This window comes from Scyliorhinus canicula, chromosome 7 (genome assembly GCF_902713615.1).
Source record: "Scyliorhinus canicula chromosome 7, sScyCan1.1, whole genome shotgun sequence".
Lineage (NCBI taxonomy): Eukaryota > Metazoa > Chordata > Chondrichthyes > Carcharhiniformes > Scyliorhinidae > Scyliorhinus > Scyliorhinus canicula.
This window is the reverse complement of record NC_052152.1, coordinates 77,938,067-77,960,253: the sequence shown is the minus strand read 5'-3', so window position 1 is coordinate 77,960,253 and position 22,187 is coordinate 77,938,067. Positions and strand designations below refer to the sequence as shown.

Genomic DNA, 22,187 nt, shown 5'->3' with positions numbered 1-22,187 from the left:
ATTCTTCAATGCTCTCCAGCACGCTTTCTCATATCTTTGTGAAGTATAATTCACTGAAAATTAATTATGTCACAGTCCAATAAAGCTCTTCTTATTCTTTCAGGCATTTAAAGGAGGAGATGATTTTTATTAAACTGTCATACGTTTTGAACAACGATACTACCACAAAACTTAGAATAACAACATAAAGATTATGGGAGATAATTTATTCAGCATTTGCTTTCGTGATTTACATACTGGTAATGGTGAAAATTTCAGGGCCCCGGGAAAAAGCTGGTGAGTGGGACTAATTAGATGTCACTTTCAAAGAGCTGGCACCAATACAATAATCTCCTTCTGTGCTCCAGCATTTTATGATTCTATAACACACAATAGAGCCGAAAACATTTTGTATTACGGGGCAGCACGGTAGCATTGTGGATAGCACAATTGCTTCACAGCTCCAGGGTCCCAGGTTCGATTTCGGCTTGGGTCACTGTCTGTCTGTGCGGAGTCTGCACATCCTCCCCGTGTGTGCGTGTGTTTCCTCCGGGTGCTCCAGTTTCCTCCCACAGTCCAAAGATGTGCAGGTTAGGTGGATTGGCCATGATAAATTACCATTTGTGTCCAAAATTGCCCTTGGTATTGGGTGGGGTTACTGGGTTATGAGGATAGGGTGGAGGTGTTAACTTAGGGTAGGGTGCTCCTTCCATGAGCCAGTGCAGACTCGATGGGCCGAATGGCCTCCTTCTGCACTGTAACTTCTATGATAATTCTATGATAATTCTATGAATTCATGCAATCTGACACGCGACCAAACCAAATATCTCTTTATAAATAACACAATCCAATAAAAAAACACATTGATGCTTTTAGATTAGTACCATCACAAAAAGAGCATGTTGTACCATGGATAGAAAAATATTTTCCTATTCAAGTGAAATTAGAATGGAAGCTCATGTGTGATAGATTGCTGGACATGATCGATCACTAGAATTATCCTCCAGTCTAAATACATTGTAACCCTATTCATGAAGATTACCAACTATGTTGAATCTTTTCACTTCCCTATATTAAAGCTACCTGGCAGGAACAGACACAAACCTGCCAGAACTTGCCCAGAATACATTATATTTTGCAATCCAATTGCATGTCAAGCCAGAAGTGACTAACATTTGCAGCTGATTATACTGCTGTCCCCAAAAGTACTGATGGCTAGAGTTCACAGTGACAGCAATGGAGCCTTGATGAAGCTAGTATGGAACATCTGAATAATTTAAAGTGCCCTTTTAGCAGACTCAGGCTGGTCACTAGCATTCCTGAAATGAAATATGAATTCCATTACTTCAAAAATCCAGTTCCGTGCTGATGCACAAAAATAGGACAAATTAGAAGTGTCATTTCAGAGCTCTCTGCATTTTTCTACTTTCATTAAATTGGAGTCTGCTGAGTGTCTTCTCCTTTATAATATTAAACTATATTGGTTCAATAAAATTGTAGGTCTATGCACCACATTTAAGAAGCAGATAGTCACACAGTTTTTGTTATTTTTAATTCTCCTTATGTTCGTAAATCTGAGAAATTTTGCTTAAAGAAATAGGCACGAGTGAAACCATAATAGTTAATTGCATCCACTTTGAAACTGCCAAGATGATGTTCATTCAGCTCAGATTTGGTGACAAAATTATTTTTATAACAGTTATCTGGACTTTACATCTACCTTGTTAATACATTGATTGAAATGTCTCCAAATTGTCAAAACGTTTGGGTATATTGTTAGCTGTAACACTTAAAACAGTAAAATATATCAATTTTAAGTCTTACATTTCTTGGGAAAATCTTGCTAAACCCACTTCATATTTTACATTCAATGCATTGGGTGGTCACTGGTGAATTAGGTGCGCATGTTGAATCAAGTTGGTCGGAGACCAATATGTGAACAAATATTAAACAAAAAACAGAATGTCCAAGTTCCAAACCACAATAAGCTCCTCAGCTCTCTGGAATTCATCCCTCACCAGTATTTAATTTATATTATTTCTGGGTATTTTGCCTCTCTGGTAACCAGCCATCATTTAAGATGAAATTGTCAACAGAGGTGAGGGGTTGTCAGCAATGAAAAACACGAGATCTCAAAGGGTGGTGCAAATAATGGGACACTATTTCCAATTTGTAAATTTCAGAGAGAAAGCAACAGTAGCCCATTTAGCCGGCTACATATTGCTACAGGCATTATTTCCCTGGATGGAATTTTTGAAGTAAAGTGAGATAAATCATCCTGTATTGGTGCTGGTAGGAGCAAGATATAATAAAACTAGAACTTAACAAACCACTTGTGTGCACAACATCAAAACCATCACGTAAAAATGTCTGAAGGTAGTCAATAATTCAAACCTCAAGATACTTCAGTAATCTGTGTATTTAAAATAATACTCACAAATGCAAATATTAAAGTAATTGAACGCAAATGCCTACCTGTGACTGCCAATTCTGTTGTTCTTCTTACCACGAAGCTTCCAAACTTCAATTCACACGTGTAATTTCCAATGTCATCTTCTGTTACCTCATGGATTAGAAGTGTGTCTCCTTTTTGAACAACTGATTGTCGCCAGGCCTTTGACTTGCATTCCTGTTCAAAAATAATGGTACACTATTGTGTCTATTTCTGCTGCCTTGCAGTAATTTTCTTTGATAACATTACTCAATAAAAATATTTATTTAAAAAAAATTCTAGATACCAAAGAAAACTGTTACCATCTTACCTTATACCACAGCACAGGCTCACTGTTCGGGAGGATGAAATCCTCAATGTCTGGACATGATATCTCTTTACTCTTGCTGAGTTCAGCTTTTTCAAAGTATTTCATTCTTGCATTGTAGCAAAGGCCTGTATCATTTTCAGCTACAATCAGTGACATTGAAACCTTCATGCAGTATGTAGTATTCCTAAAGGGGAAAACACATACAAACCAGACTTTAAAATATCAATGAACTGATTTTCAAACAAGTTTTGAAAATAATTAGGTCGAAGTATCGCTCAAATACCTCAAATAAAGTAAACACATTTTCATTTTTAAAAATAAATTTAGAGTACCCAATTATTTTTTTCCAATTAAGGGGCAATTTAGCATGTTCAATCCACCTACTTTGCACATCTTTGTGTTGTGGGGGCAAAACACACATGGAGGCCAAATCACTGAATATATTTAAGAAGGATATAGCTGAATTTCTCGGCTCTAAAAGTGTCAAGGGGTAGGAGGAAAAGCACTGGAGTATGGCATTGAGACAGAGGACCATAATCGTATTGAATGGAAGAGCAGGTTTGAAGGGCTGAATGGCCTACTCCTGCTCCAATTTTCTGTTTCCTCACATCGAACACTCAAAATTGCTTGATAGTCAATGAAGTACTTTTGAATTGTCGTCACTATAGTAATGTAGGGGAAAGAACCAGCTGATTTTCACACAGAAAGCACCCAGGAATAGCAATGGGATCAAGACCAGATAATCTATTTCAATGGTATCAGCTGGACAGGAAATTAGGTGCCCCTGGAAAAAAATCACTCAAAAAGAGAGCAATCAAACTCAATTAAAATGTAGATCAATGAAAATGTTTTGAACGAAGTAACCAAATCAAAATGGAAATGACTTTGTCAGTTACACATTATGTATCACTAAGTGACATGCAATTAAATCCGAAAATGTTTTATAAACCAATTTGAGTGACTCAAACCAAACTCCATACCATCTGTATTTGAGAACCACAAATATGAAAAGTCTATCTAGATTGCAAATTATATTTTAACACTTTCTCTATACTCTGTCATATTTTAATCTGCTTAGAAATAAACTAGTCTGTCACAAACATTTGACCAAATGATTTTGAAACCTACAAAAAAAGTTGAAAAATTATTTTGTATTAAAATATGCTTTAATACAAAATTCACACGCAGAGAATTACAGGGCTACAGTCACTTGGAAGTATAGAACTTCAATATCGCTAAAAAGAGAGACAGATTGACAAAGTGTATCATCTTGCACTCATCAGTTCAAACACAAGAATGCCACATTTCAAACAACTGCATTAAATTTAAAGCATGGGAAAAAATGGTGCTGATTGGTTGTAAGTTTTTGATTTGTTCAACAGATACAGGCATCACTGGCTGAACCAACATTTGTTGCCCGTCCCTAATTGCCCTAGAACTAAATGGATTTCAGAGGGCCTTTTAGGAGTCACATGTGGGCTCGACCAGGTAAGGTTGGCAGATTACCTTCCCTAAAGGACCTGAGTGAACCAGATGGGTTTTTATGACAATGGATAATGGTTTCATGGTCATCATTAGACTTTAAATTCCAGATTTTTATTGAGTTCAAATTTCACCTTCTGCCTTGGTGGGATTTGAACCTCGGTCGCCAGAACATTACCTGGGTGTCTGAGATTCTAGTCCAGTGACAATACCATTACCCTACTGCCTCCCTTCAAGTCAACTTTGATGGCCAAAGTTTTGTCATGGAGAAAGCAACGGGGAAGTATACATTCCCCAAGCTCTCAGGAAATTCAAACGAGATACTAAGCTTAAATGTGTTCTAAATTGGTTATTAGTGTAGCGATTAGAGCACTCAGGATCAATCAACAGGGGCTGGCCAATCGCAAATCACATCTAACAGAAGATGATTTGTTTTGGGTTTTGCAAGTACGGACTGGTTGAATCACTCTGTACTCTGCCTAATATGAAGAACTGAAAGAACATTCTGTTTAATTCAATCATTGGGATGTCCGGCCTATATATCTGGCATTGTGCTGGGATTGAAATACACAAACAACGTTGTTCACTTGCGTGATGGGCATAATGGCCGTAACTTACTCAGAGTCAGTGGCAGATTGCTACTCTCTAGTGACTTAAATTCACTTGAAATCCAAACAGCCTGTCTCACCCCACCTTCCACTCAGGCCAGTGAGATTGAAGCAACAAAGCAGAACAGGGACTCCAGTGACTTTAAACGGCCATTGCAAGGGAGAAGGTAAGCTTCAAAGGTAAGTGGATGGGATGGGATGTGGTGGTGCTGGTTCAGATATCAGTAGCGTCGGGGTGTCAGGATGGGTCAGGGGAGACGCACGTCGGGTCATGAGGGAGGCTGGAATCCAGTTGGGTCTGGATATTAGGGGGCGGAGGGTCAGTTCAGGCTGGGGGTGTGAGGGTGGTAGTTTCTTAGTTGGGGGATGATCTGGAGGGGTTCTCTGGTGGGTTTGGGGTACCCTGGGGGTTCAAGAGTGTGGGGGGTGACCCCTGCGGGATTCAGTCTGTGTGTTCAAAATAATTATTTTGAAGTTGGACGTGCTTTTTTTCCTTCTCTTTCAGAGTAGCTACTGGTGCTGAACTGACAGAACCATCCGAGGTTAACAATTTAAATTGCTTTGTCAGATGAATCCCAGTCCAGGGCATCTGTCCTGGGCACGTTAGTCCTTCTGGACAATTGCTAGGTAAATCCTTACCTGGGAACTTCCCAGAGGGGTTCCCCAGTACATCATTGAAGGGCACCCAAAATCTGATGCTAGATAGCAGGAGGTTATGGCTCTATGTCTTGTTGATCCAAGGCGGCATCCTTTTCGTGGGAAATACCACTCATGCAATTACTGCATAATAGCAATGTTCACATTGCAAGCTTGACAAAGAAATAGAGGACATTAAAACTACCCTGCATACAATGGCTATCCTGATCAGACTAGTGTATGCTGTGTATTATGGAAGTTCATAAATGGCCCAAGGACAGGTTCTTGGTCAACCTCAAATTACCCCGGACAGGCAAAGTATCTCTACCATACACATATCAGCAATTGGCTGATCAACGGCATGTTCCTTTGGCTGTTTGCAACAGACAGGGTATAGACGACACTCAACAAGCCTGCACTTACAAAACCCAAATAAAAATTACGTTCGATGTGATTCCACAATTAGGCAGCACTTGCTGAATAATTCTGAGTATGCTACCAGCTATACCAGTAAATAATGAAAGATAATCTGTCATACTCCTAACATGGTTCATTTAAGCTTGCCAGAAATGATATACAATCATAAGCAGCAACCTGTTCTCTTGTGTCTTTTCTGAAGTATCCAAGAGACTTGTGAGCACATTGTCCCTTGCTGATTTGATTTGATTTATTATTGTCACGTGTATTAGTATACATTGAAAAGTATTGTTTCTTGCATGCTGTACAAACAATGCATACCATACAAAGGGAAGGAAGGAGAGACTGCAGAATATAATTACAGTTATAGCAAGGCGTGGCAAGATGCTACTTCCTCCATGTCAATGGCTTCATCCATCAGTGCCGATTTGCCAATTAATCAGCACCCTTTTCTCTCCTAGCATAAATTGTGATCATTTGAAATTTGGCACTCTTGTGTTTGTCCTGATGAGTGCAAGGTGGAAAGCTTCAGCAACATGTCTTTCTTTTCTGGTTTCTGTTTTTATGTTTTAAAGCCACAGACCTTGATATTGTGGTCAGCAGCAAAGTGTTTACCATTCATTGATTTTCTGTGGGCTTCTGAACAGCAACTTACTCTAAATATATATCTGAATCAGTGCAGCTGATAAAGGATGCGGAACCTGTCAGGGCAAGCACTGTATATCTCTTTCACAGAATCACAGAAAACTACAGTGCAGAAGAGGCCCTTCAGCCCATCGAGTCAGCACAGACACCTGAGCAATCAAATTGAAGAATTCTTAATTCATAAGAATCTAACACAGGAAGTGTGAGCCAGAATATTTAATTTAATGTGAGATTTTAAACAGAAAGCAAAATAGAGGGGGAAAGAAATGTGGACTTAGAAGAGTTGAGAGAGACCAAAAGAAAAAAAGTTTGAAAAACATCTATGGGTTGTAATCTCCAGGCATCCCAGCTTTGATTTGGGGAATCCCTCTCAGACATTCCCAGGAAAGAGTTTATTGCCGAGAAAGGCTGTGAACCATCCGGAAGTGCAATTTAAACTAATTTTGGATGGTTTTTCAGGTGTGTTACACAAACAGTTGCCCAGGAAAAGTTAGAACAATGAAAACATTTTTTAACATCTGGATAACTATTGTAAAGATCCAGACCAATCCTCCCCATAGGTCTCCTCTCACATCCCCAATTCCCCCCAGGGGACCTTCCATGACTAACCAGCCCCCATGTCCTAACCCACCCTCAAGCCCCCCCAGGATCCCCCCCCCCCCCCCCCCCCCCACCCATCACATGCGTGCCCGATTCTCATCTCCGACCTGATTCCCAGTCCCCAACTCACCCCAAAAGCCCTTCCCAACTCCCCTGACCTGACCCGAGTTCCCCCGAAAATAGGGCTGGACAACCCCTGACCCGGCCTGGCTGCCCCAGCCCAGCTCAACCCCCATCCCCTGAACTCAACCCCCACCCCGCACCCCACCCATCTCCTAAGTGTCCAATCTCCCCATAGTCCAATCCCCTCACTCCCCTGATGGCTGATCCCCTCACTCCCCTGATGGCTGATCCCCTCACTCCCCTGATGGCTTATACACTCACTCCCCTGATGGCTGATCCACTCACTCCCCTGATGGCTGATCCCCTCACTCCCCTGATGGCTGATCCTCTCACTCCCCTGATGTCCGATCCCCTCACTCCCCTGATGGCTGATCCCCTCACTCCCCTGATGGCTGATCCCCTCACTCCCCTGATGGCTGATCCCCTCACTCCCCTGATGGCTGATCCCCTCACCCCCCTGATGGCTGATCCCCTCACCCCCCTGATGGCTGATCCCCTCACTCCCCTGATGGCTGATCCCCTCACTCCCCTGATGGCTGATCCCCTCACTCCCCTGATGGCTGATCCTCTCAGTCCCCTGATGGCTGATCCTCTCACCCCCCCCCCTAATATCCAATCTCTTCACTCCACAATGTCCAATCCCTGATGTATGACACATGTCCCCTGACATGACCCGAACCCCACCCCCACTTCGAACCCAACCTCCATCCCACAAACCCCCATCCCCCGATATCTGATTTCCCCCACCACCCCATGTCCACTTCATGTTGATGTCTGACCCCCAACCCCAATACCCCACTCCTCATTGTCCATTCCTTTCATCCCCTATGTCTGATTCCCACCCACCCCACGAACCAGCTGGATCCCCCACCCCCCCACTAGTACAACCCCCCTGACCAGGCAGGATCCCCACCCAACCCAAGGGGATCAGGGGTTATGGGGAGAAGGCAGGAGAATGGGGATGAAAAAATATCGGCCATGATTGAATGGCAGTGCAGACTCGATGGGCCGAGTGGCCTAATTCTGCTCCTATGTTTTATGGTCTTATGATCCAACCCAGCTGAACCACCCCCTCACTGAACCAACTGAACTGTAAGAAGGTTGGGCAAGACAGGCACGGAAGAAATTTGGGGTAGCTAAGTGAGCACAGAGTGGCAATCGGCGTCAGATATATATATATTAATCTGCTACAATAATTGATATATGAATAAATGAGACACCACACTTGCAAAAACAAATTTTTAACATCAGCAGTGTGGTTGAGATTCATTATACCATTACAAATCCACTTGGACAAGAATGGATAAGCCCTGCGTCTTGTGTTATTTTTAATGGGTATCAAGTATATAAGTACCCCAAATTCACACCCTCACATTGGAAATACCAAGTATCTCAGTGAAGTACCTGTTCAGTGAAGCCTGTGAAGGAGCAATGTACATTAGACTGCTACTTTCAGTTTCACATAGCTAACTGTACATTTATGGGTGTTGGAAATTGCAGTGCAATTTATTCCATAATAACAATGAGCACTGATAGCCACACATTTTCCAACACAGATACATGGTCAACATGTTTAAGATAAATTGACCAAGTCATAAATGGAATAAATTTTTGTAACTCGATAAATATTAACATTATCATGAAATTTTTGATATTATCATGTGTACGCTAAACATATTTGTCGCAAATTCTTCCCTACTATTTGGATTAAGTTGTTTGATCTGCTTATTTTAAGCAAAATAACATTTCTGTTAAAAAGATGATTTCAGTATGAACCTGTTTATTGTTCACATTGACAAAGGCAGTTTCAATCCTTAGTATTAAGTCCAAATATTAGTTTTGATTTTGTTTTGGCAAAAATGAATGGGGATAGAAACAAGCAAGGGGTCAATAGAAAAAGAGGGAAGGAGGCAGAGGATATTTCATAGGGAATAAACCATTACTACCAAATTCTACATTTTCTCCATAATAGTATATCACAAGCAAAATACAAGCGCAGGTATTCTGCCATGTCGAACTTTCAGTGAACAATGCATATCAGCCTAAAAACTGGAAGGAACACCATAAAAGTGACAGAAGTACCTAAAATTCTGAAGGAACAGGTATGCTCTCAATGGAGAATGTATTTATTATTCAGTTTAAGGTTAACAGTGTGAAAATATTTAAACATGAATACATATTATATTGGTGCGTTCCCTTTGCAATTTTAATATGGGCATCGGTTAATCCCAAATAAACAATTTAATGCCTGCTAAAAAATGAACAATTTCAACAAACGATTTAAGTATAAAGATCTCAGAATATAGTTCCAATGTTTCACTGAAGCCAAACCCAAAGTGGAGGAACACCACCTCATCTTTTGATAAGGCACGATACAGCCTTCTGAACTTGACATTGAGTTCAACACCATCGGAGTGTGAATTCTCTCTTCCACCTATCAATTTATTTTATTTCTTCCATTGATTCATTTTTCCAACTTCCTTTTTACCCTGCTTTCCATCTTGGTTTTCCCTTAGCACCATTTCCTCTCTCCCCAACAGGGCCATCTGTTCCATGATCCAGGTTGTCCTTTGACACTATCTACCTTTGTTCTGCCATTAATGCATTCTAATCACTTCATGTGCCACAATCAGCATCCACCTTCGCCTTGATCACCCATTTACATTCCTTTTATCTTTTTGTTCGCAACATCTCTGTCAATCTCTCCCCAACCTCCACCTATTGCTGGCCCTCTATCCAGTTCACTGCTCCACGTCTCCGCCACCCCACCCCACCCCACAACAGTAGAAATCTATTTTATTTTCCAGTTCTATGCAGCTCGGACAAAGTGCTTTCCAGACTCAAAACTTTAGCTCCGTTCTCTCTCCACAGATGCTCTTCAGGCCTGCTGAGATTTTCCAGCATTTTCTGTTTCTGTCACAGAAACTTTCCAGGTCATTGTGTTCCACATTTTTAAGATTGTTTTCTCACCTGGCTTCACATGCTTTTATTATTTTTATAACATTTTGCAGCTTGATTATATCTTTAACCTTTCAGTTACCCCTTTTGTTTATTTTAAGATGTGTGTAGATTGTCTCATGAAAAGACTCTGAGTCATGTAAGTTCAACAGTAAGTGTTTATTAATTACTTGTAACTTTGGACATACATACTGGGTGAAGTCTAAGCTAAGAGCTGTCTCTACACGCAGCTGTGTCCAGTACAAGACTACCCTCTAGACTGGTCACTTATTCCTTTACATCATAATGTGGGTGATACTATGACCTTTTTAACTAAAGCTGAATCACTATATCAATACTGAAATGGGACCTGCGACTATATTGCATTCATGATTAAGTATAATTAAGTAATGCAATATCTATTTACTTACAATGCTGTATATGCTGTGTAATTCTAAGAGGCCATTCAGCTCAATCAGTACATGCCAGCATCTATTTATTTAAGTATCAGTTGTGGCTCAGTTGGTACCAACCTTGCCTTTGAATCAGAAGGTTGCAGGTTTCAAGTTCCACTCCAGGATTTCACTGTACAAATCTAGAAAGGCACTAAGATGAAGCAATTTGAGTGCCACATCGTTGAAGGTGCTGTTTGTTGGGCTGAGATTTTAAAGTAGGGCTCCATCTGTACTCTCAGATGGACATAAAATATCCTATGACAGCTGTCATAATATACATCTATGTATATAATGGAGTGCTGTTATGGGAGAGGTGTTTCCAGAACCTCAAAATGTACAATGGAGTTCAACCAACCTCTCCATTTAATACATTGTTGCTTTTGAAGCATACGGCTTGTTCCCCAGGTGTGGTATGACAATTATGGACACGTGGGTTTTTATACACAAAACAATGTTTATTCCATGAATTCAACTTAAACTTTTTAAATAAACATTGGATCCCTTAACACCCCTTACCTCAAAGATAACCCCGAAAATAATACAATATTAAATAATCCCGCAAAATGTTCCTACAAACCTCCAAAAGACTTAACACCTTTCAACAGAAACACATCAGGTTAAAGACATTACTATTGTGAGTTTAAATCACCCAAATGATTCAGAGATAGTCTTTCATGGCAGAGATCACAGAAAATCCAGCTCTCTGCAAAACACAGACACACCCAAGCTCTTTTCTCAAAACTGACTTTCTCCTTTCAAAACAGCTCACAGCAAACCAGCCAGGCACTTTTCAGCTGCTTTCTCAAAACTGGCTTTCTCCTTTCAAAACAGCTCACAGCAAACTAGCCATGCACTTTTCAACTGCTTTCTCAAACTGAAACCAAAACACAGCAAAATGGCTGAGCTAAAAACCCAGCTCCACCCACACTCGGACATCACTTCAGTAATATGAGCTGCTAATTTCTTAAAGGTACTTTTCTTAAACATCCATTTCTTAAAGGTACTCTCACATGACAAGTGCAGACAGGCAGTGATTGACACACAGGATGACCAGTAAGCACACAGAACAGAGCAGCCAATCACCAGACAGGACACTACCACTATAAAGCCAGAGGGCACCAGGTTTCCCTCTCTCTCTGGACCCAGCCACTGAGACAGTGAGAGGTCGTAAGCTAACCAGTCAAACACCATGCAGTAAGTCTGGTCTGGCTAGTACTAGGTCTCCAGTCAAGTCTCCCGTAACAGCCTCCCCGAACAGGCGCCGGAATGTGGCGACTAGGGGCGTTTCACAGTAACTTCATTGAACCCTAATCGTGACAATAAGCGATTTTTATTTCATTTCATTTTCAAGTCAGCAGAGTGTCAACCCAAGTTGAACATGTATAATAGTCAAGACGTTAAATAAAATCGTGTTGCATCTTATCAAGTGTTGGAGGTCTGTCTCTCGCTACACTGCATCAAGTGCAGTCCACATCGACCCAGCCTGCCCAACACATCAACACCATTTCAATGAAGAGCATGGGAGTTATCGTTCATCGCCTGGATAATATTTTTCCCTCATTAAACACCATGTGGGCATTATCACTTTGATATTTGTGTATAACTTGACTGCTGTGTTTCCTACATTACAACAATGACTAGAATTGCAAAGGTACTTCATTAGCTATAAAGCACTTTGGGGACATCTCAATGCCATGAAAGGTGCTGTGTAAATAGAAGTCTTTCTTTTTATGTTCCACTCAAACGTCCTCCCTTTTATTTATCGACGGGAATAACACTATTTTATTCTCCTTCATTTACTTATCTAACTTCCCTGTACATATCCTCCTTAATGGGCCTGAACGTCTTCTCAGTCGCAAGCAGCATCAGATTTACACTCCACTCCCAGTTTCTTAACTGAAATCCTGTCTTGCCCAGCATTCCAACTCAGATCCAAGAGGTGCAGCCTGGTCCCAGGGCCAATCATCGAGAGCAGCTATGTCGAAAGGAAGACCATATTTATTTTGTTTTGGCACTAGCTGCCACAAATCAGTTAATTTAAACTTCTGGTGAAGTTTAAAGGGCTTTGATATGACACTTTCTGTCCATTAAAAATTTTAAAGACCTGTATTAGTTCCCTAATCCTAACCCCTCTGTCTTCTACTTTTCAAGAGAAAAGAGAACCATATACCATAGGTAGAACTTCTCATTTCTGGTATCATCTTTGTAAATCCTTTTTGAGCCTTCCCTGGAGTCTCTATCCTTTTTATCATATGGCAACCGTAGTGCACACTCCAAGTGTGCCCCAATGAAGGTACAAAACAAGTTTAATGCAGCTTCTCTACTTTTCGGGGAGATAGCGGATGTTACTGGACTATTAATCGAAAGGCTCAGGCTAATCCTCTGGATACACAGGTTCAAACTTCACAGCAGCACAGTGAACAAATCTGGAATATAAATCTAGTCTTAGTAATGGTGGCCATCATCGATTGTTCGAAAAATCCATTTGGTTTACTCATGCTCATCCTGACAGTCTAGCCTAGATGAAACTTCAGACTCTGAACTACCTTCTGAAATGGCCGAGTAAGTTACATCGTTTCATGGGTAATTAAGGATAGGCAGCAAATGCTGACCTGGCTCACATCCTGTGAATGAATAAAGAAAATAAATGCTATTCCTCTGGAAATAATCCAACCTTTATTAACCATTCTTGATACTTTTAGTAATTTGCATATTTGTATTTGAGTTCCCTTGATTTCTTGATCCCAGTCGATATTATTTTCCAAGAAAAGACACCTTCATTTTTCTTTCTTTCTTTCTTAATGTTCTTAATGTTCTAAAAATGTTCTTTCTTAAAATTTCATGGTCTTTTTTCTAAAACTTAAACTTTTATTACAATAATTTGCCTTAAGTTGTGTATATTAACAATAACCTAACATATGGTATTAATCACCCAACTGAGCATTAATTGAACATTTTTTGCATAACTTAGTCACTAAATGCCACATAGCTTATTGAAATAATTGTTATATTTCAAAAATATTTCTGCTACATGTTTCGGGGAGCACGGTAGCATCGTGGTTTAGCACAATTGCATCACAGCTCCAGGGTCCCAGCTTCGATACCCGGCTTGGGTCACTGTCTGTGCTGAGTCTGTGCATTTTCCCCTTGTGTGCGTGGGTTTCCTCCGGGTGCTAAGGTTACCTTCCACAGTCCAAAGATGTGCAGGTTAGGTGGATTGGTCATGCTAAATTGCCCTTAGTGTCCAAAATTGCCCTTAGTGTTGGGTGGGGTTACTGGGTTATGGGGATAGGGTGGAGGTGTGGACTTGAATAAGGTGCTCTTTCCAAGAGCCGGTGCAGACTCGATGGGCCAAATGGCCTCCTTCTGCACTGTAAAGTCTATGATTCTGAGTGGAAATAAAATCAAAAATGACAATACCTCCTTTATAAAATGGCATTAAAGAACTAGTCGCATATCCGTTAGACTTTATTTTACAAATGCATGTGGAGACTGGAAAATTGAAGTAATTGAGTTTATCTATAAAAATGGTTTGAAAAATTAGATGCCAGTTCAGTTTACATTTTTGTAAAAACTAAGCAATATCCAGAATATTATGAAAAACTACAGTGAATAAGTGATTTGGAACATTGCAATTGGCCTTTGTACCTCTGTTTAATGGAGGCACTGTGTGGACATCAAGCAAGAACACTTGTAACATTTTTCCAGACAAGCTGTTAAGTTGATATGTTAGTACAACAGGGTTTCAGGACTTAACTGCCTTAACATGTACAGGCTGACCATTCGGGTGAGGGTAGTGTTAGCTTGCCGACAATGGTCAAATTATTCCACAGCAGCAAAGTTCAAAATTGGAAAAGAAGATAAAGTGGAAAAATTAAATTAATAGCTATTGCCAGAAGCTGAAAGATCAAAGGCAAAAAGCGTAAAGTAAAACTGATAGTTCAACTTTTCTTTGCAAAGAAAATCATAAGATATAATCATGTTATTCATTGATCTTTTGCTGATGTTGATCAAAATCTGGTTAGATGTATTCAATGTCTGCCATCATTTTGTCTCCGTAGTGGCAAAGGCACTGGGGAATCAGTACTTTAATTCTGCCATATTTCCTGCTCGCCACACCCTAGATCTGCCCAAACTATGTGAGCATTGGACATATAATTGAGCCAATGGTTTGTTTGCAAAGAAATCCCACATTGCAGCATATTTTTGACATATTTATTTCATATCCATTGTTAGGCCAGATTGGAGAAGCTAGGATGGTGTCGCCACTCTGAGAAAGCTACCAAATAGAAGCCTCCTAGCCATTGGAAAGGAATAAAATTGAGATAATGGATTGGTAGCAGTGCAATATAGGTTTGCAAGCACATTACGTGCTCCTAGCCATTATTATTTTCAGTGGAGGAACACCTTCGGATAATGTATTGACACATTTACACCAGAGTCTCAGAGCACAAGTACAGGTCCAAGAGGAGAATTTTCGAGGCACTCCTGTAGGAGAAAGGTGGAAAGGTTTGTTGTATTAATGCAAGAAGTCTGGCAAATAAAGTGTGTGATCTGGAAGGTTATGTAGGGATTGATAGGTGAAACGCCATGAGCATTCCAGAGACATGGTGAAATGCTTTCAATCATTTCATGGATACATGTAACTGGAAGGATATACATTGTTTCCGAGAGACAGTGTCAAGAAAAGAAAAAAAGGTGACGTGGTGGTATATCTGAACTTCAGTATTGAGGAGCAAAGATATAAGGGAGCCACAAAACACATTTGGTAGAATTTTCTGGGATGAGATAATGAAGGCGATGAGTAGGGGATCAGCTATAATAGTTATATATGTCAACTTACCAATAACTGACTAGAACAGTAACATCTCTACTCATATGACAGAGAGCGATTTCTAGAGTTAATGAAGGACTATATACGTATGGCTCATCTTGTGAAAGATTTAACAAGGGGAGAAAACAACCAAGATTTGATTATAATAGGAACAATAAAATCTACAGCTCAAAAATATTTGGGAGGAACAGGTGACAATGGGCCTGTGGTTCCTAAGGCTTTCCACAAACATTTCCTCCCACATATCTGGGTCTGGCTAGAGATTGATAATTAATCAACGACTCCAGTATTCTTCCATCATGTGACTACCAGGATGGTAGGAGACAAACTAAATTAACCTTGTTTTTTTACGACCAAGTCAAAATAAGCATCTTTCTTGAGGCGGTTATTCAAAGGAAAAGTTTCCCTGTCTTAGTCGCAAAACAGTTTTGAACACTTGTTTATGATGTTGGCAAATGTAAGTAAAGTAATAAGGGGGTCAGTTAGCTCAGTTGTCTGGACAGCTGATTTATGATGCGGAGCGACACCAGCAGTGTGGGTTCAATTCCCAGACCGGCTGGGGTCACTCTTGAAAGCCCTGCCTTCTCAACCTTGCGGCTCGCCTGAGGTGTGGCGACCCTCGGGTTAAATCACCACCAGTCAGCTCTCAAAGTGGGGAGCAGCACAGGTCCTCTGTGACTGTGGCGACAATTTTATTTATGATGTTGGTGAAAATAGTGCAACGAGGAAATATTCTTTGAGGTCAGCTGGGCTTTATAAACTTATTAGGAAGTTAATAGATTTTTCATATTGATTCTATCCATAACTGCAATACTCTCTGGCTAGAACAATAAAGAATACAAAACCAACAAAGAATCTGTCCAGAGGCCGGTGATGCTTGCATGAATAATTACAAAGATACAGGCTGATCTGACAAGAAGTAACTTTTCCTGGTAGATTTTCATTTGAATATGTAAAATACATGAATACATTAACAACCTTAGAACAAACTACTGCACAAAATGGACTTTTTCCTGATGTTTGACAGCAGTGTAGGATATTTCTATTATTAATTGACTGACACAGGAAAATGAATCCACCAAATTCCAGTTTTGATGCAATAATATTAACCATATTATTCGGCAAGAACAGATGAATGTTTTATGATTTTACATTTTTGAAACAAATACAATCTGTTTCAAATTCATGCGCCAAGTGTAAACATTATTTAATAAAGTTGCACTGCACAAAATGAATACACATTTAATTTTATATGTTCAGCTACAGCTCAACATGACATTGAACATAATCGGTATGATTTTACGGCCATGTTGCACTTGAACGAGAGCCAGGACCGCTATGCCTGGGGGCTTGGAGCAGGGGATTGGTGGTCGGCCTGGGTTACGGAAGAATGTGCTCGAGGTGTAATTTTCCTCAGGTGCAATGTTTTTAATGCTGTACATTAGAAACTTCCCCCAGCCCCTGATGGTGCTGCCCCCCTTTCCCCAACCCCCATCCCTCCTTCCACCCCTTCCCCCTCACCCTACCCTCTGCTTTCCACCCCTCACAACCCCCCCACCCCCCTTCCCCACGGTACCCTCTCAGTGATCTTCGATCTGCTTAGTGTTCTGTGCTCCACCACTGCATCTAGATGTGTCTGCGGGATCCACATCAGAGGTAGAGGCAGCCTTCTGCTTACCACGTCCCATTGCCTGCAATGCCCCTGGTGGGCTTTGTGTGGGGATCTGGAGCTTGAGTGGCCCGGCCCACTTGCCAGCGACAAATGCCTCACCGTGCCACCCTATTTCGGAGGCTGACTCCTTCGAGACGTGTTGTTCTCTGAGGAGGGGGGGGGGGGAGGGAGAGAGAGGAGGGGGGGAGGGGGAGAGAGAGGGGGGGATAGACAACGACTCGGGAGAGCTGGTGTCCCTGCCCTCCCCAATCCAAAGGGTGGCTCCAGGTTGGCACCCTGTGCCCCTCCTCCCAGTTGGTGCCCTTGGTACACAGCGAGTCACCTCGTGATGGAGGGATAACTAGATTGAGCCCTGGCTGCCCCTGTGTCACCTGGCTCTGCCAGCCCTGGTGGTGTCAATGCCCTTGGCGATGCTCCTCAGTTACTGGGACATGCTCTGGAGTGCCTTGGCAATGCCCGCCAGCGACTAGGACATGCTCTGCAGTGCCTTGGCAATGCCCGCCTGAGACATGCTCCGCAGCACTTCAGAACTCTCAACCTAGGACTGGGACACATCCCCTGACGAGTCGGACTTGCTGTCAAGGGGCTCAGCCATGGCCGTCATTGACATAACCATGCCTTGGACACCTCCACTCATGGTGCTGACCTCATGCATCAGGCTCTCCACTGCGGTTGCCACCGTAGCAGTGTTGGCCTCGGTGCCACGCATTCCCACCATCCCCTGCGCATGTAGCCTCTGGGATGCCTCCAATCAGCTATGGCCCTGCTGGAGTGTCGCTAACAACCCCTCTGAATATCATGGCCGTACCCTATCGAGGGGTGGCATGGTGGCACAGTGTCTTACAGCACAGTGTCTTACAGCACCAGGGACCCAGGTTCAATTCCAGCCTTGGGTGACTATCTGTGTGGAGTTTGCACTTTCTCCCCGTGTCTGCGTGGGTTTCCTCCAGGTGCTTTGGTTTTGTCCCAGAGTTCAAAGAAGCCCCCGCCCCGGTGATTCTCCACGCCACGATGGGCCGAGTGCTTGCCGAGTTTGGCCGAGTCCCATCGGCATGGGTTATGTATGGTCTTACCCTGCGGGACCTTGGAGCTCTGGCCTCGCGCCACTTTAGACACCGGCCTCAGTGCGTAGTTGCGGGATCGGAAAATCCCGGCCATGATCTTAGCCATGAATTTTCTCGACACATTATCTGTGTCTAAATAGAAGATCAAATACTGGACACAAAGAAATCCAATGTAAAACATGTAACGATAAAACATCTGATCGAGCATTGAGGTCTAGTTCCGCGGTCTAAGTCCGCCATGGAGCATTCGCGGCCGCTGCCCCGGAAGTGTGGGGGCCTATATCTACAGCTAAAGCTGTTGGATTCATGACAGGTCCCTGCTAGCCCCCTGCAGGGCTGTGAATAGGTGGCCTTTTCATGCCAGAAATGGAGAATCCAGCCCATGACTTCTTTTGCAGCTGTGGAAAAGTTAAGGCAAAGCTTTGCCACCTTTGCTGGCGATGATGGTTTCAGATAATTGCACAGCATTTACCAGCGAGGAGTTCCAACATTTTATGTCATCCAATGGTATTAACCATTAACGCACTGCATCTTACCACCCTTCATTGAATAAAGATGCTGAGAGGTTTGTACAAACCTTTAAGGCAGCCATGGAAAAGCAACCACCATCATCCCTGAATACAAAATTGGCATGTTTCTTATTCACTATTAAAGTTGCCATTGTCCCAGAAGACCTTTGGCTGCTCTCCCCTTTCGAGAGAGAGATAGTTGACTGGTGGTGACTTCACCTGAGGATGACCACAATTCAGGAGAGGGACAAGGTTGATAAGGCGGGTCATTCTTTCATGAATAACCTCAGCCAAGACAGAAATTTAATTGCACCCATGTTGTTGGCGCTGCTCCACCTCACAAACCAGTCATCCAGCTAATTGAGCTGACCGACCCATGATTCATTATAGGATGACACCACACATGACCACTGAGATGCTGATAGATAGGAGAATACGAACTATTTGAACATAGTAATAGAAGTTTTGGGGTGCATGTGGCCCAATTGGCCAATCAGGCTGGAGAGTATGAATTCTGAAGCGGAGCGTGGGTTTTCCCAACCAGTCTGGGACTGGATTCAAAGTAGTTGGTAGCACATCTTATACTTGGTACATAGTTCATTCCTTATCATAAATAGTTCATATAATTACTAATGTTGGTGGTCGCCCATCCTTGAATGATTTCACCCAATTTATGAGTATGTAAATATTAAAAGGATGGTAAAAGAAAGAGTGGGGCTGACTATGGATAAAAAAGGGGACTTGCACGTGGAGGTAGGAGAAACATCTTTAAGAAGAAAGAAGATGCTACCCAGGCCAAGGTGAAAGAGGAGACAACTGGTGCACTGAAGAATTTATGATTAAGAGGAAGTGTTAGAAAGGCTATCTTTACTGAAAATAGATAAGGTACCAGGACCAGACAAGATGTATCCATGGATACTGAGGGAAATTAGGGTAGAAATTGTAGAGGCACTGGTGATAATCTGCCAGTCCTCCTTACACACATAGGTGATGCCAGTGGTTTGGACAATAGTGAATGTTACACCCTTGTTCACAAAGGGGGTGAAAGGATAAAGTCAGCAACTACAGACCAGTCAGCTTGACTTCAGTAGTAGGGAAACTTCTGGAAACTGTCGTTCAGGACAAAATCAGTAGTCATTTGGGCATGTGCAGGATAATTAAGCAAAGCCAGCATGGATTCATTAATGGCAAATCATGTTGAACTAACTTGCTGGAGATTTTTGAGAAGGTTCCAATGAAGGTTCATAAGGGCAACACTGTTGGTGTGGTGTATATGGATTTTCAAAAGGCATTTGATGCAAAGTCACACAACAGCCTTGTGAGCCAAGTTCTAGCTCATGGAATAAAAAGGAAAGTCGACACTTGGAAAATAAATGGTAGAGTGACAGAAAACAGAGGGTTGTGATAAATGGTAGTTTTTCAGATTAGAAGAAAGTTTGCAGTGGATTGGATTTGTTTATGGTCAGGTGTACCAAGGTACAATGAAAAGTATTTTTCTGTGTGCTGCTTAAACAGATCATTTAGTACATGAAAAAAAAACATAATAGGACAACACAAGGCACACAATGTAAATACAAAGACACAGGCATCGGGTGAAGCATACAGGAGTATAGTATTAAGCATATCAGCCCATAAGAGGGTCATTTAGGAATCAGGCTACAACGGGGAAGAAGCAGTTTTTGAAACTGTTCGTGTGTGTTCGCAGACATTTGTATCTCCTGCCGATGGAAGAAGTTGGAAAAGTGAGTAAGCTGGATGGCAGGGGTCTTTGATTATGCTGCCCGCTTTCCCAAGCAGCGGGAGGTGTAGTTATAGTTGAAGGGTGGGTTTATGTGATGGACTGGGTGTGTTCATGAATCTCTGAAATTTCTTGCGGACTTGGGCCGAGCAGTTTTCATACCAGACTGCGATGCAGCCAGATAGGATTTTTTTCTATGGTGCACCAGTATTCTTCCTGATATATATATTTATGAGCGAGACTGTGGTATTCAGGGCATGACTTAAAAAAGTTGCAAATGGTATGAAGTTTGGAAAAATTATCAACTGTGATGAGGATAGTATTGAACTTCAAAAGGACACAGGCATATTGATGGACTAGGCAGACAAGTGTCAGATGAAGTTACAGAGAAGTGTGAGATGATTCATTTTAACAGAAGAAATTCAGAGAGATAGTGCAAAATAAAGGGAGAAACTCCTCAGGAAGTGCAGTAACAGAGGGAACTCAGTCTCCACAGTATTAATAAGGCATCTTATTGTCTTCGGCTTTATTAATAAGGGTATTGAGCACAAGTGTCATGCTGAACATTAGTTAGGCCTCATCTGGCACTATTCTGTTCTCGGTGTCATACTTAAGGAAAGATGTGATGGAATTGGAGAGTACTGAATAGATTCACAAGAATGATTCTAGGGATAAAGAACTGTAGCTATGAGGATGAATTGGAGACATTGGAACTGTTGGATAGTCAGAAGCTCTTTCCTAGGGAGGAAGAGTCAATTACTAGGGGGCATAGGTTTAAAGTGCGAGGGGCAAGGTTTAAAGGAGATGTACGAGGCAAGTGTTTTTACACAGAGGGTGGTAGGAGCCTGGAATCCGCTGCCGGGGAGGTAGTGGAAGCAGGTACGATAGTGATTGTTAAGGGGCGTCTTGACAAATACAGGAATAGGATGGGAATAGATGAATATGATCCCCGGAAGGGTGGGGGTTTTAGTTCAGATGGGCAGCATGGTCAGTGCAGGCTTGGAGGGCCGAAGGGCCTGTTCCTATGCTGTAATTTTATTTGTTCTTTGTTTTCCTTGGAGAAAAGAAGGCTGAGGAGAGACTTAATAGTTGGTTTCAAGATCTTGAAATGTATGGACATGGTAAATAATTGGAAACTGCTTCCACTCAAGAGACCATCAAGAAATAGAGGGCACAGATTCAAAGTAATTGACAAAAGGAGGACAAGTAATGAGAGAACTATTTTTTCACCAAAAGGCAGGATGGGGCCAGGAACAAGCATCCTGAGGGTGTGGTGTGGGTAGATTTGATTGAGGTAATCAAAAGAGAATTGGATTGCTATCTGAAAATAAAGAATTTGAAGGTTATGGTGTTACGACAGGGGAATGATACAAGGTAGAACGCTGATTTAGTGAGCCAGTGCAGACTCAATCACAGTCCGAAGTCGTGCAGGTTAGGTAGATTGGCCATGATAAATTGCCCTTTGTGACCAAAAACGTTAGGAGGGGTTACTAGGTTACGGGGATAGGGTGGAAGTGAGGGCTTAAGTGAGTCGGTGCAGACTCGATGGGTTGAATGGCCTCCTTCTGCACTGTATGTTCTATGTTCTAATGGGCCAAATGGCCTCCCTTTGCACTGTAAAGATGCTGTGATCCTATGAATACTCTGTTATCTTCCAATTTTACCTCCTCTCCTAATAACGTATAAGCTGAACATAAGTGAACATAACGACAATTCTAGCTGAATT

At 41.9% G+C, this 22,187-nt stretch overlaps 1 protein-coding gene across 4 annotated transcripts in view; it reads right to left on the bottom strand.

Moving 5' to 3' along the window:
* Positions 1-22,187, bottom strand: part of LOC119969061 (interleukin-1 receptor accessory protein-like 1) — a 1,781,127-nt gene that overhangs the window by 814,665 nt on the left and 944,275 nt on the right. For all 4 annotated transcript variants that reach the window (XM_038802244.1, XM_038802246.1, XM_038802245.1 and 1 more), the window contains exons 4-5: positions 2,742-2,925; positions 2,455-2,608 (exon numbers count right to left, since the gene is read on the bottom strand). In XM_038802244.1, the coding sequence (XP_038658172.1) occupies positions 2,455-2,608; positions 2,742-2,925 (338 nt within the window). The remainder of the gene's footprint in view (positions 1-2,454; positions 2,609-2,741; positions 2,926-22,187) is intronic.